General features: G+C 35.2%; 1 protein-coding gene across 4 annotated transcripts in view; it reads right to left on the minus strand.

The window, feature by feature from the left end:
• Positions 1-679: 679 nt before the first annotated feature.
• LOC128025947 (cytoplasmic polyadenylation element-binding protein 3-like) overlaps positions 680-13,396 on the minus strand; it is a 34,870-nt gene continuing 22,153 nt past the window's right edge. For 2 of the 4 annotated variants that reach the window (XM_052612588.1, XM_052612586.1), the window contains 7 exons: positions 11,650-11,673; positions 9,872-10,039; positions 8,692-8,781; positions 7,361-7,479; positions 6,680-6,794; positions 6,405-6,586; positions 680-4,969 (listed from right to left, as the gene is read on the minus strand). In XM_052612588.1, coding sequence (XP_052468548.1) covers positions 4,742-4,969; positions 6,405-6,586; positions 6,680-6,794; positions 7,361-7,479; positions 8,692-8,781; positions 9,872-10,039; positions 11,650-11,673 — 926 coding nt within the window. In that variant the 3' untranslated portion in view covers positions 680-4,741. The remainder of the gene's footprint in view (positions 4,970-6,404; positions 6,587-6,679; positions 6,795-7,360; positions 7,480-8,691; positions 8,782-9,871; positions 10,040-11,649; positions 11,674-13,396) is intronic. The other 2 variants (XM_052612589.1, XM_052612587.1) reach the window with 1 other exon arrangement.

Below are 13,396 nucleotides of genomic sequence, written 5' to 3' on the forward strand. Positions count from 1 at the left end.
TGCCACGTAGCAATAAAAAATATACTAAAAACCTTGATTATTCTGGTTAGTCACATTGTACTGCTATTATTTTGAACAAAACTGTAAGTGGATTAGCTGATCGTTTTCCACAAATTTTTTATTTTTGTTGCCTATTTTGTAGAAAATTGCTGTTGTCTTTCACTTGCTATTCATAATTGTTCAATTTCACAAAAGTAAAAATGAGGGTAACACTTTAGAATAAGGTTCCATTAGTTAATGTATTAATTAACATGAACGAACAAACAATGAATAATACATTTATTACTGTATTTATTCATCTTCGTTAATGTTAGTTAATGAAAATACAGTTATTCATTGTTAGTTCATGGTAATTCACAGTGCATTAACTAATGTTAACAAGCACAACTTTTGATTTAAATAATGCATTAGTAAATGTTGAAATTAACATGAACTAAGACTTATAAATGCTGTAGAAGGATTGTTCTTGCTTAGTTCATGTTAACGAAAGTAGTTAACTAACATTAACTAATGGAACCTTATTCTAAAGTGTTACCAAAATGAGCCCTGTTCAAAGCTATTTTAATATTATTTTAGATAAATTGTCTATTTCCTGCAGCAGGTGGTTGGTTAGTTTACATCGCAGCAGCGAAATTTTACAAGAGAACGAGACTGTGCAAAAGATGACAATGTTTCACAGTGTCATACAATTACATTTAATAAGATTTGTGGTTTAGTACAGAAAAGGAAAAAATCATGAAGGTGGGAAAAGCTTGTAAGCATTAGCAGCACTGCGCTTATTTCATCCAAAAAATCCTTTAATCACAGTTTTACTGCAAAGTTAGACAAGCAGAGGTCCAAGTTAACAATCTCAAAGCCTTGCGAAGATGGAGCCAGATGTGAAATATGAAATTAAACGTTTAACTGCATTGCATTGCTAAAGTTGGTTTTTAATCATTTTTAAAAATGACAAATGGAGCTAAAAGTGTGGTGGAAGAGAAAAACCACAAGCCAAAATGAGCCAAGTAGATATTAGTCTTTTTTTTTTTTTGTAAATGTGTTACTAAACATCTTATAACTATACAGCACAGTTTATCAAAGGATGTAAATGATAGCACTATAGGAAAAGCTTAAGAAAAAGATGGTTTGAAAGAAAATTAGGTAGCTCTTGAATTAATCGTAAGTCAAGGGAATTTTCATGTTTGTGTTTCAGCAGTACTTGAGAGTCTGTTACCATTACTACATGAAATCTACACCACTACACTGCTCATAAATAAAATGCATTCTGGGAAACCTATCACTCCGTTAAATACAATACAGTCTGTGTCTGTGAAAGCAGAGCTGCAGCGCATCAGCAGTTATCAGAACTCCTGATTATATCCGTCTCGACTGGGTTTCACCACAACAACCTCACATTTGCTCCATTCTGCCATTATTTTTATTGACCATTCATTGTTACATTTTAATCACATTATATTACTAAGCATGATTGCGGTTAATTTTCATGTGCATTTTCCCCCTAATCACTGATGAAAGCAACAAGCTTTGCATTTAAAAAATCTAGACATTTTAGTAACAATATTACAAAGTTTTTACCTTCAAAAAAAAAAAAAAAGTTTAAGAATTAAATCATAATTTATTCCACATAAAAATACAAAATAATAATGACATTGACCAGATATGAAAATCTCACCCAGAAATAGCTAACATTAATGGTTGAGGAATAAGTGTAAAGAAAACGCAAATAAAAAAATAATGGAAAATTTAAATTCTTGTATTTTCTTTTTTTTATCTAAAAAAAATCTAAAAACAAATAATAATGAAAAAATTTCTCAGTACAAAGGCTACATTACTACTGGAAGGTACTAGCACGTCGAGTAAAATACACAGTAAAAAATGATTTTAGTGAATCACAATGCTCGCAATGAAAATAAATCTGCAATAAAGATTTATGCCTTTTTCTGTTCTTTTTTTTCTTTTTTTACAAACAGTACAAACAGTATTGCACATTACAACAACAACAACAAAAAATCGAGGTTCTCAGCTTTTAAAAAAAGGGACTAGTTCAAGTCTTGGGTGAGTAGAAGGCCACCACATCAATGAATCATCTGGGGCTTTCTATCAAGTTAAAGTTGAAACTTTTAATATTTTTTTCAGCTTCCATCTTGCCAAAAATCATAAAAAGAATTTAATCTTCCCAAAATGATATAAGGTTAACAAATCAGGGCGTGTGCGTTTTAAAAACAAAAACAAAAGGGAACACATAATTTTACGAAAACATAAAAATATAATGAACAGAAGATTTCACAACTCTGGTCAGCATAGTAAAGGTCTGATGGTAAATATATCAAAACGTAAGTAGTTCAGTTGACCCTATAGAATATATTATATATATATATTATAACAGTAATAAGATCAGATTGTTTGTGGAACACTGATGTTGACACGACTGTACTTCAGCTTCCTACAGTATTAAAATAATAATACTCTTAACTCCTTCAGTTGTTTTTGTTTTTAATTTTTTTTTTCAAAAAATAAAATTAAAAGCAAGTAAGCATGACAAAAATAAAATTAAGCATCTGTTATTTTTTTTCTCTAGCAGAATTAAATTAATATATATATAGTCTTTATTTGAATAAACTTAGAAAATATCATTCTCTCTCATCTTATATTTCAAAATTGAGGTATTGCAAAAGATTATGTCATTCAGAAAGCACAATTACTTTTCTATAAAAAAATAAAAAAAAAACGCTGACTGTTCAACCATCCAGATACAAAGAGTAGTGCATAACAAATATTATCTACTACACAGAAGGAACAAACAGAAAAATCAGGGCAGGGAAAGAACATCACAAACTCGTTTTCTCCATCGGTACAAAAGTAGTGTTTGCATTTGTCGTTTTTGGTGTCAACCTAACGTTGACCGTTTTCGACTTTCGGATAAGCAGCCAAGACGCGTTTCTTCGCGTTCCTCTCCACCATCTCTCAATTTAGTTTCAGAATGTCCACCGTCGACATGATTTTACTTCAAGATTTTCTGGATAATCTGGATAGAAATGCTGCGGCTACGCGAGGTACTTCCGCCCGCCGTATCTCAGAGTTAGGTGAGTGATTTAGAGCCAGTGTTCGCTTCCTCTCCCAGAGTCACCGCTCGGACACAGTATTGTGAATCGTCGGCGTGCAGCGTAGTGTAAATTGGTCATTTCGAGTCGGACAGCTCTTTGGTACTGATGCGACGCGTGTCGTGGGCTAACTAGCAGAAGTGGAGAGAAGGGACCATTTGTTTCACAGGACGTTCCATGTCAGACATCAATAACAGTTAAAGCGAATCACAGTTCTAGGCGTCTTCTAACTACTACATGGTGTATAAAAATTGCTCAATTCTATGAACAATCACTTGAAAAAAAAAAAAAAAAAAAAAAAAAAAACCTGTAAAAGACATTTTTTGCCAGAAGATCGTAGCGTGTGTGAGCTGTGAGTTTCCACAACGGAATAAAAAAATAATAATAATTATATATATGAGGCAGGGGGAAAAAATCAGTTTTCATTTTTTTTCTTTACTTGTATATAAGTAAAGTACTTGTATATAAGTACTTATAAGTACTTGTAAGTAAAGAAAAAAAAAATGAAAACGGATTTTTTTCCCTGCCTCAAAACTGAGAAAAAAAGTCCAAATTGTGACAGAATTCTGACATTTTATCTCACAACTCTTGACTTTTTTTTTCATGATATAAACTCACAATTGCTAAAAATAAAATAATAAAAATAAATCAGCATTAATAGCATAAAATAGCATTTTATCTCACAATTCTGGCTTTTTCCTCTCTCAACTGAACCCAAAAACATTTTACCCCTCACAATTCTGAGTTTATCTTTCACAATTTGGACTTTCCTCCCCCTCGCAAGACTTTTTTTTTTATTCTGTGGTGGAAATAAGCATCCATAGTACTCCATATCGCTCGTCCATCGTGGGGGAAATGAAAGTGAGACTGATTTTACAGCATGCATTGCAGACTAGTTGTTTGCAGACGCAGACCCTTCTGAGCACTCATTCGCCTGAATAAATTTTGACCGTATTGACTCATACCATAGATTTAGCAGCAAAAGCTATTATGCAGCATGTAGATAATACTAAAAAACTCGTAAAAAATTATGCTTGAAAAACTGAGGCGAACAGAAAGAGCTGCATGCATGCAGGTATTACTATTCATTTCCACATGTAGAGCATATGGTGTTTTACTTTAATAACTTGTGTTATTATTATTTTTTTAACAGCTCACTTAAACAAGATTTTCTTAATGAATTAATTTTACCTTTGGTAACTTTTTTTTTTGTCCTTATGTAGGGGAGAATTTCCTACCACTTGGTTTTCACAATAAGTGCATGCTCCTTTATAAAGTCGGACACCCAAAATGTATTATCTGTGTGTATATAGATAAATAGTAACTAAAAATCTATCCTTTTTGTAACTGTACTGTATATATTATATATGTAGTCTCACACTGCCTAAAATGTTACCTATATGGAGCACTATACTGATCAAACAAAGGATAATGAGAGAATTAATGCACAACATCCTGATAAGTGTTAACATCGACTGTTTGTGCCAAAGTGCAACGTTTGAGTACGCAGACTCAAAATTCATATTTTCCTGTTTGTTAGCAGAGAATATAGTGGACAGAGATATCATGATATTTGTTTTCTAAGAACAAAAGATGAGAGGGGAGATCCGTGTGTGGAGAGGGTGATGTGCCGCTTGCCATCAGCTCCAGTGGAAGGACACGTGCCGAGGTCGATCTCCGCCTTCCTTCACCAGAGGTTTGTGGAACTCGCGGCCGGCCCGTGAGTGGATGCTCGCCCAGCAGTACTCACAGTAATACTGCAGACAGGTGACGTTGGCACAGAAAAAAGGGGCAAACTTTCCTCCGCAGCGAGCGCCCTGACATTCATCACACATCTGATCGTCCAGCACGTATGGTTTCACCTCCACCTGCAGACACGGACAGAGAGAGAAACTCAAAGCTACACTCTTCCTTGGTTTATGTGTGGTCAGTTTTTATGTTTTAATCTTTAAAGTGCCCCTATTATGGATTTTTGAAAATTATCTTTCATGTAGTGTGTAACACAGCATTAAGGGAATGAAAACATCCGGCAAAATTTGAAATCTTTTCAAGTTACTGTCTCTTAAAAAAAAAAAAAAAAAAAGGAGTCGACACTGAATCATTGAAGCCATTTCCATGTTGATATCAACATGAAACATTAGCATATTGCACGCCCACTTTTTTTTTTCACTTTGTGAAAAAAATGAAAATGCAAATTACATTTTTGCCACTAGATGCCACTTTTGGACAGGTAAAAATATCGGTTCCCGCCTTAACTTTTGAACAGAATGAAGATTTGTACATTTTTCTTATTTTGTTTAAATATCTTATGTATGAGTCCCTCAGTGTGAAATTCTGACCACAAATGTATATATTTACACACACACACACACACACACACACACAGACAGAGCATCTAGTTTTAGTCCAGTGACCATCAGCTATTTACTTCTAAATAACATTCCCAAAACAGTCCAGTAAGTCCAGTGTGTACATATTCGCACAAGAATAGCACGGAGCTATAATTAACAAACGCCACGTCTGAGACTTCAAATGGCTGTCAGTCCTCCAGAAGCTCATGGTCATGTTGATTACACACAGTCTGCTCTGGGGTTTCCACGGTCTGTATTGTTGGCCGTATGGAAACAGCCTGCAGGAAAACCACGGAGCAGAAACTGCCACTATGCAATCACATCTAGAATTACAGTTATAAAAGTACAGTATAAACCTCTTTAGTCTAGTCAATACAGCATTTATAGCATTCTGCACATTTTTTTAACAGTTTGTAAAGAACACAACTGTTCTTCAGTGCATCTCATGCAAACTGTCTGGTAAACCCTGGCTGTGTTTTACAAAGGTCAGATTTCAAAAGAGGCAAGTTCAGATAGTTTCAAGTAAAATGTCACGTTATAAAATTAATTTGATAAAGTTGAGTGCATTAGGAGCAGTGTTCTTTTAATATTATTGAGATACTATTAAAGTGTTTAAAATCAATCTTTTGAATTTGTTTTCATTGTAATTTTAGTTAAAGTTTTAGTAATTGTATTGTGTTTTTAATTTGTATTCTTTTTTTAAATATCCATTCATTTTTATTTCAGTTTTAGTTATTTTAGTACATAAACTTAAACTAAATGAAAATGAGAAATGTTGTTTTATTATTTATTTTATCTCAAGTAACCCAGATGTTTTATTTTGTATTTAATGTATTTAGTTTTATAACCCTGAAGGATTATTAAACGACTCCATCCCTGATGGATTCATGAAAAGTGAAAAGAGGCTGATTCTGCGGTGTGTGTAATGACAGATATTTGAGAGCTCACTCACCCGTTTGTCAATGTCATTATGCTGCAGCTGGACAAATCTGGCGCTGATGGCAGCGATGTAGCTCTGCTGATTGGAGAAGGCCACTCGGCCCGCACCTTTAGGGTACTTGAGTTCAGGATCAGTGTCAATGCCGGCGTAACACACACCTCCATACAGTCTGTCCATGATCATAGCCAGCTCCACTAAACACACACCGAGGAGAAGCACGGCATTATACAAAATATGATTCCATTAATGACATAGTGCCACCCTGACCCTGCACAAGAGAAATTCACCTGCTCGTAGAGGTCGTGGAACGCCTCCCACAAAAATGGTCTTGCGTGGGTCAAGAGGCTGAGATCCATCCATCACGAAATCACTGTCACTCAGGTTCCACGGGCGAATCTGGACCTGTGAACGAAAAACTGTTCATCTCTAGAAGAAATTCAATGCAAGACGCTTGTTTAAAGACTTAGTAGTAGGCCCAAACTAGATTTCTGTGAATTTGTGCATCTCAGATCTACCCTGTAAATTGTATTTGTTTATTACATATATACCGTATTTTTCGGACTATAAGTCACACTTTTGTTCATAGTTTGGCTGGTCTTGCGACTTATAGTCAGGTGCGACTTATTTATCAAAATGAATTTGACATGAACCAAGAGAAAACATTACCGTCTACAGCCGCGAGAGGGCGCTCTGTGCTGCTCAGTGTTCCTGTAGTCTACACTGAAGACAGAGCGCCCTCTCGCGGTTGTAGACGGTAATGTTTTCTCTTGGTTCTTGGGTCTAAATAAATGCGACTTATATATGTTTTTTTCCTCGTCATGACGTATTTTTGTACTGATGCGACTTATACTCAGGTGCGACTTATAGTCCGAAAAATACGGTAGCATCATTTAAAAGTCTGATCTCTGAACAGTGCTTCTGTATAGACAGGGTGTTAAACCATATTTCTGTGGCAGCGCTTCACTCACTGGTTTATCTTTAATAGTGGGGCTCGAGACACACAGGTAGAGCTTCCCGTCCTCCTCGATGCAGGCGTCAATGAGGGCCTGGACTGAACTCTCCTCCTGGAAGAGCAGGAAAGCGTAACCTGCAGAAGGAAGAGCACGAGAGATGAGAGAGTCTCTGGCTTCACAGAGTCAGACTGCAGCCAAGACCAGAAGCACTCTGACAAAGAGTCACAGGAAGCACAAAAACCACTGCTGAGGACAGAGACTGAAATGAGTCGGCATGTGGAGGAATAAAAGCAACCAGCATGAAACTGACTAAGAAGGAATTGAGTCTAAGAAGGAATAACTGATGATCAGAACAGGAAGATCAAACAATCTGAGACTCAATATCATACACACACACACACAACAATATATTTTCCCCATTTCATCCTAAATTACCTACCATGTTTTACTATAATAAGACCAACCATTTTAATGCTTGAAAACAAAAAATCATCAGAATACACTGCAAATTGTGAATGTTTTTTAGTAGAGAACTAAGCCTTTAGTATTTATTGTTTAATTCCTGCATTCACCAGCAGGGGCTAACTGGACCATGTTAACCAGCTAAACCTTATCTTCACTTCAATCCTACTTTCTGAACAGAAGGAGCTCTTAAATACATCTCAGCATTAGTGAGAAGCATTTAACAGCACTACAAGAAAGCATTTCATTTAACCCTTTGTAAAGTGTTTAGAGGCTCAGCGCTGAGCTCAGTCTTGCCTACTGTGAGTCATGATGCTTTACACAACACTAGATGGAAAAATGACCAGCATCTTCCATTCACTCAGTCTGGATCAGTGTTTCATATGAGCTGGAAGAACAATCTGCAAACAGCAGTTGCACACAGGATTACAGGAGTCCAAATATATAAATATTAGGAAGGATATAGCATCAGTGACATGGTATAAGAAGTGTACCCTTCCAAACAAACTCGGTCACCTTTATCCAGGTGCTCACACAAACACAATGTACGTGTGTGGTGACATGCAGTAGGTCTCTCCCTCTGGGTGTGTATCTGTAAGTACTTGTCTGTGTGCATCTGTTCAAGCCACAGCTATGAACACCTGGAGGCACTCTGAAGAGATAGAGACCAATCTGACACACAGTTTCCTGACACGTTGAGACTCAACACTGACCAGCATCCACACTGCAGACTCATCCCAGTTGCATGCTGACTACAAACGCTCTCTGACGTAATACCTTATCTATTTTCACTCAAATGAAAGAGGTGACACGGGGAATCTGAATTGTGCAACATCTGCAGCTGTACTGAAGTGCAGCAGGAGAGATGACGTCAGTGTCATTACCTTTAGGGGGAAAATAGGATTTGCTTTCTGCTTTATGAGGCCAGTCCACCACCAGGTGACCGTAGCGACGGAAACTGTTGGTGATCTCATCTGTAGGAAAATTGGAAAATATTAAGGCTAAAATATCGATTTCAAACATTGTAAAAAAGCAAGAAATCCCTGCATCCCTCTCTAAATAACAATGCTGTAGAATCAAATTCTTTAAAATGCACATTAATTTCTATGAATGGCCAAAAGTGAATAACCCACAGTCTATATAATATTCTAGTCTGAAGATATAATTTGGGTCAGAGTTAAATTTACAGAATTATTATTATTTTATTTGCCATTATTGGCAACCAGGAGAAAAAACATGTCTAAATGATTATATTCACACAAACAGTCATAAAAACTGTATAATTTCTTTTTTTTATCCCTTTTTTAATCCCTTAACTACAGAACACACCTCAATATTTCTTCGACGAACAGATTGGTGTTATTGTAATATTATTTACATACTATTATAGTCTAAATATTTTAAATTAGCTTTTATTTTTAGACTTTTGATTTAAATTTTAGTAATTTTTTTTGCTTTGGCCATTTATGTTTTTAGTTTTAGTTTCTTCAATAAATAATATTTTTGTCATTTTATTGCGTCAATTTAAACTTTAACAAAAATTTGAAATGTTGCCTTGAAAACGACCTAAACTAAGTTCATCTAGTATTTATATATTCATTTATTTCAGCTTCATTTCAATTAACAGAAATGTTTTAAGAATTTTTGATTTAGTTTTAGTTAAAGGGACCGTTACCTAAAAATGAAACGTGTCTCATCATTTACTCGCCCTCAAGAAGATATTTTGAAGAACCTAACAGTTGCTGGTAGCCTCTGACCTCTATAGAATTCAATAGTATTTTTTTCCCACATTATTGAAGTCAATGGCTACCGGCAACTGTTTGCTTCCCAACATCAGACGAAAGAAACTGAGGGTGAGTAATGATGGTATAAGAGAGGTGAACTCTCTCTTTAACGATAATAAACATGAAACATACATAGCAGCTCTAAAATCATTGTGTATATCATTTTCAATTTATGATACTGTACCTTTAACACACATGATATTTATTAAATATTAATATTAATTAACATACTGTCTCCTCCAGACTCCAGCTCAGCCCTGAGGCTTGTGTGTATATGTACCTTCATCGATGTCAGGTGGCAGTCCACCGACAAACACCTTTCTGGAGTAGCGCTCCATCCTCTCTCCATTCTGACAGCGGGTGGGGGAGCTCAGGCCAGGGGGCAGCGACTGATCTCCATGACCGTCGTCCAGGAAGCCGTCCTCAAAAGGAAACAGTGAAGAGCGACCTGCAACAGGAAGTAGAGTCAACAAATAAAAGAAAAAGGGAAAAGGAGGAATCACACAGGAAAGGAGAAGAAAGAAAAAGAGAAATCCAGAGGAGAGAAACAGATTAGTGGACAAGAAATGAAAGAAAACCAAAGAAAAAAAAAAACACTTCATTTCTAGACCAATTTATATAAATTTACTGAAATGTTTTATATTATTCTAATATAATATACTAACTTTGAAAAGTTTGGTACGTTTTTTTCATGGTTATATAAGAATTTTCTTATGGTCGGCAAGGCTGTGTGTTTTTTTTAAAATCATAAATTCCGTTAAATCAGTGATATTGTAAATAATTTTAAATACATTTTCTATATTCCTGTGATGATACTGATTTGAAACATTTCTTATCAATGTTGCAAACAGCTTTTTAATATACATTTTATTGTCTCATTGCTGAATAAAAATATTAGTTTCTCAAAAAACAAAAAAAAAAAAACTTTTCAAAGGTATTATGTTACATATAAAAATAGTACCACTTCCAAACTACTGAAAGGTAGAATATACATACATTTTGAAATCCTATTTCATATACATACATACATACATACATACATACATACATACAAAACTGGTTTGTTCCAAAGTTAAATGAAACAATAAAGTTTTCCTAAGATAACATTTAATCAGCCATAAAAAATTAAAATCTCCACTAATTACACAAACAACAGTCCGTTTCTTTATTTTCATACTCATATTTGTGAAGTGTTAACCTGAAGACATGTATATATAAAAAAAGGCTGTAATCCATACAGTATGATCAGGTAGGCATTAACATCCAAAGCATCATAAAACAAGGCACATTTTCATATAACAATACAAAAAAAAAGAAAGGAAAATGTGGCATGATCAGAAGACCCTTAGACATAAACAGTTATATCCCTTTTCCATTATTGTTTCTAGTTTTGAGAACATATTTAAACCTGCACAATAGTTACATTAAATGCAATAATGCTCTCTTAATGGACAATAATAAACCCACATACATGATTGTAATGTAAATCAATGTATTTTAGACAGGTGGGTAGCGACGAAAATAGAAACTAAAGGCATGGTGTTACACTGGTGACTTTCAGACAGTTTTGATGATTGTAGTTTTTATACACTAGTGGTTCATGATGGAAAAGGGGTATGAGAGGGGTACTAGAGCGAAAGCCAGAACATGTGAGGTGTAAAACCCTCTGACACAGAACTAGATGACAGAATTAGTCCAACACTTGAAATGAGAAATGCAGCAAGCCCATATGATTAACTTCAAACATTCAGGGTATGTCAACTATCTAAATAATATTTTACCATCCACTGACTATTTTATTAAGAAATCAATGGCTAAAATATTCCTTTGAATATATGCAATAACATGAAAGGAAACAGCATTTCAATTATTAGCAGAAAACAACGGCAAAATGAAAATGAATTAATGCAATCACTGCACAAATGAAGCAGATATTATGATATTATGACACCCCCCACCGCCCACGTCCCAGTGACCCTCATAGACAACAAATATTTCAGCCTGAGCAAAAGCCCCATCATTTGTGCGAGCACAAACATAAAGAAGGCGACAGTTTACCTCTTCTGCGACCATAGCTCCTGGCTGTTCGAGAGCAGAGAGACGGGTGAAGAGAGAGAAAGAGGGACATGACAGAGGAGACGGACAGAAAGAAGAGGGAGAGAGACAGACAGGGTCTTTTCAAGCTTGTTTTCACTTGCCGTTGAATATGAAACACTTCTTAATGCAATATTAGTATGCACTACCGCAAGAGATCACGATCATGGTTTTTCTATATTTAGTTTCTCTCTCAGGTGAACAGAATCGTCCTGTTCAAGTTACAGTTAGTTAAACTGTTGACGTGTTTATTGCTAGCTAATGAAAAAACACAGTCCAACAAATCCAGATGGCACAAAGATCTGAAGGAAATTGTATTGAATTTTATTTTATTTTTTTACACTTTTTTTTGTGTGTGTGTTAAAAATAGTTGTACAAAATGTTAAATGTTATAAAATTATCAAATTAAAAATAATTTTTTTTTTTTTTCTATATGTTAAATAACCATTTTCTTTTTTAATATATTTAAAAATTTTATTTATTCGTGTTATGGTAGAGCTGAATTTTCAGCTGCTGTTATTCCAGTCTTAAGTGAAACATAACAGTTATGCAGTTTAATATATTCGTGGAAACTGCGGAAACAAACTTTCTTTGAGTAATTCTTTGATTACTTAAAAAAAAAAAAAAGTTACCAATTTAATGCTTCTTTGCAGAAATATATTAACTTATAAAAAAGTTATAATTTCTTAAAAAATATATATAGATATTTATTTATTTGTTGTATTAAACTGTTTACTTTTCTAAAAAACAAAACAAAAACAAAACAACAACTAACAATATCCTGAAGGGTCCTGTAGTAGTCGGGTCCTAAAAGCGAGGACTGCTCTAAATGCATGACATTTTCAGAGCTGAATCTATTGTTCTCATTTCTGTGGCGCCTCACTTTTGTGTTTTCATTAAAACTGCCTGTAGTCACTGCGTACATAGAGACGTCTAACCGGGGTGTCAGGGGCTCTCATACCCCTAGCAACAAAGAAAAGGAGAAAGCTACTGTGTCTGGACTCTGGAGTGAGTCACCACACACCCCGAGAGACGGACCGGTATTTGTTCCTCAGTGGGACTTGAGAAGTGACACTAGAGCAGCAAGAAATAAGAACATTACAGTGTCACAGCAGTTTCTGTTTCTAGAAAGAATAACCACTGTCACATCTAAGAGTGAGAAACCGCAACTGATGGAAGTCCCTCGGGCTGATTCTTATTACAAGTCACAGCATATCACACACATCCATGACACACTGGGACAAGAACAAGAACACGGAGTCTGACAAACTCTGTTCTCCAAAAATGGTGTGAAATGAACCTCAGCCAGGCATTTTTTGCTGCAAATCTACTTGCGCTGCTAACTTCTACCATAAAGATGTGAGGGTGGTGTTCATCTGAGGCTTGACTACGTGTTCTTGCACTAGATAGAAGTCTTAAGCGTTTCTCACCATTATTCTGTGTCTCACAACAGGACTGACATGTTTTTAAGAGGCTGTGTGGAGTTAAAAACGATTTAAACTTTTGACATAACACGGACCGCTCAGCTAAAATTTGTTGCTGCACACTTTGCAAATATAAATAAACTAGGGTTTTTATTAGAACATTTTAACTGTATTAAAGCTGAAAACACCTAATAAACATTAAACACGAATAAAACTAATTTTAGCTAGTTGCCAAGGTAAAATTTATAATGTTCGATGAGTTTAAGCACTAGAATTATGTAAATAAA

This window comes from Carassius gibelio, chromosome A13 (genome assembly GCF_023724105.1).
Source record: "Carassius gibelio isolate Cgi1373 ecotype wild population from Czech Republic chromosome A13, carGib1.2-hapl.c, whole genome shotgun sequence".
Classification (NCBI taxonomy): domain Eukaryota; kingdom Metazoa; phylum Chordata; class Actinopteri; order Cypriniformes; family Cyprinidae; genus Carassius; species Carassius gibelio.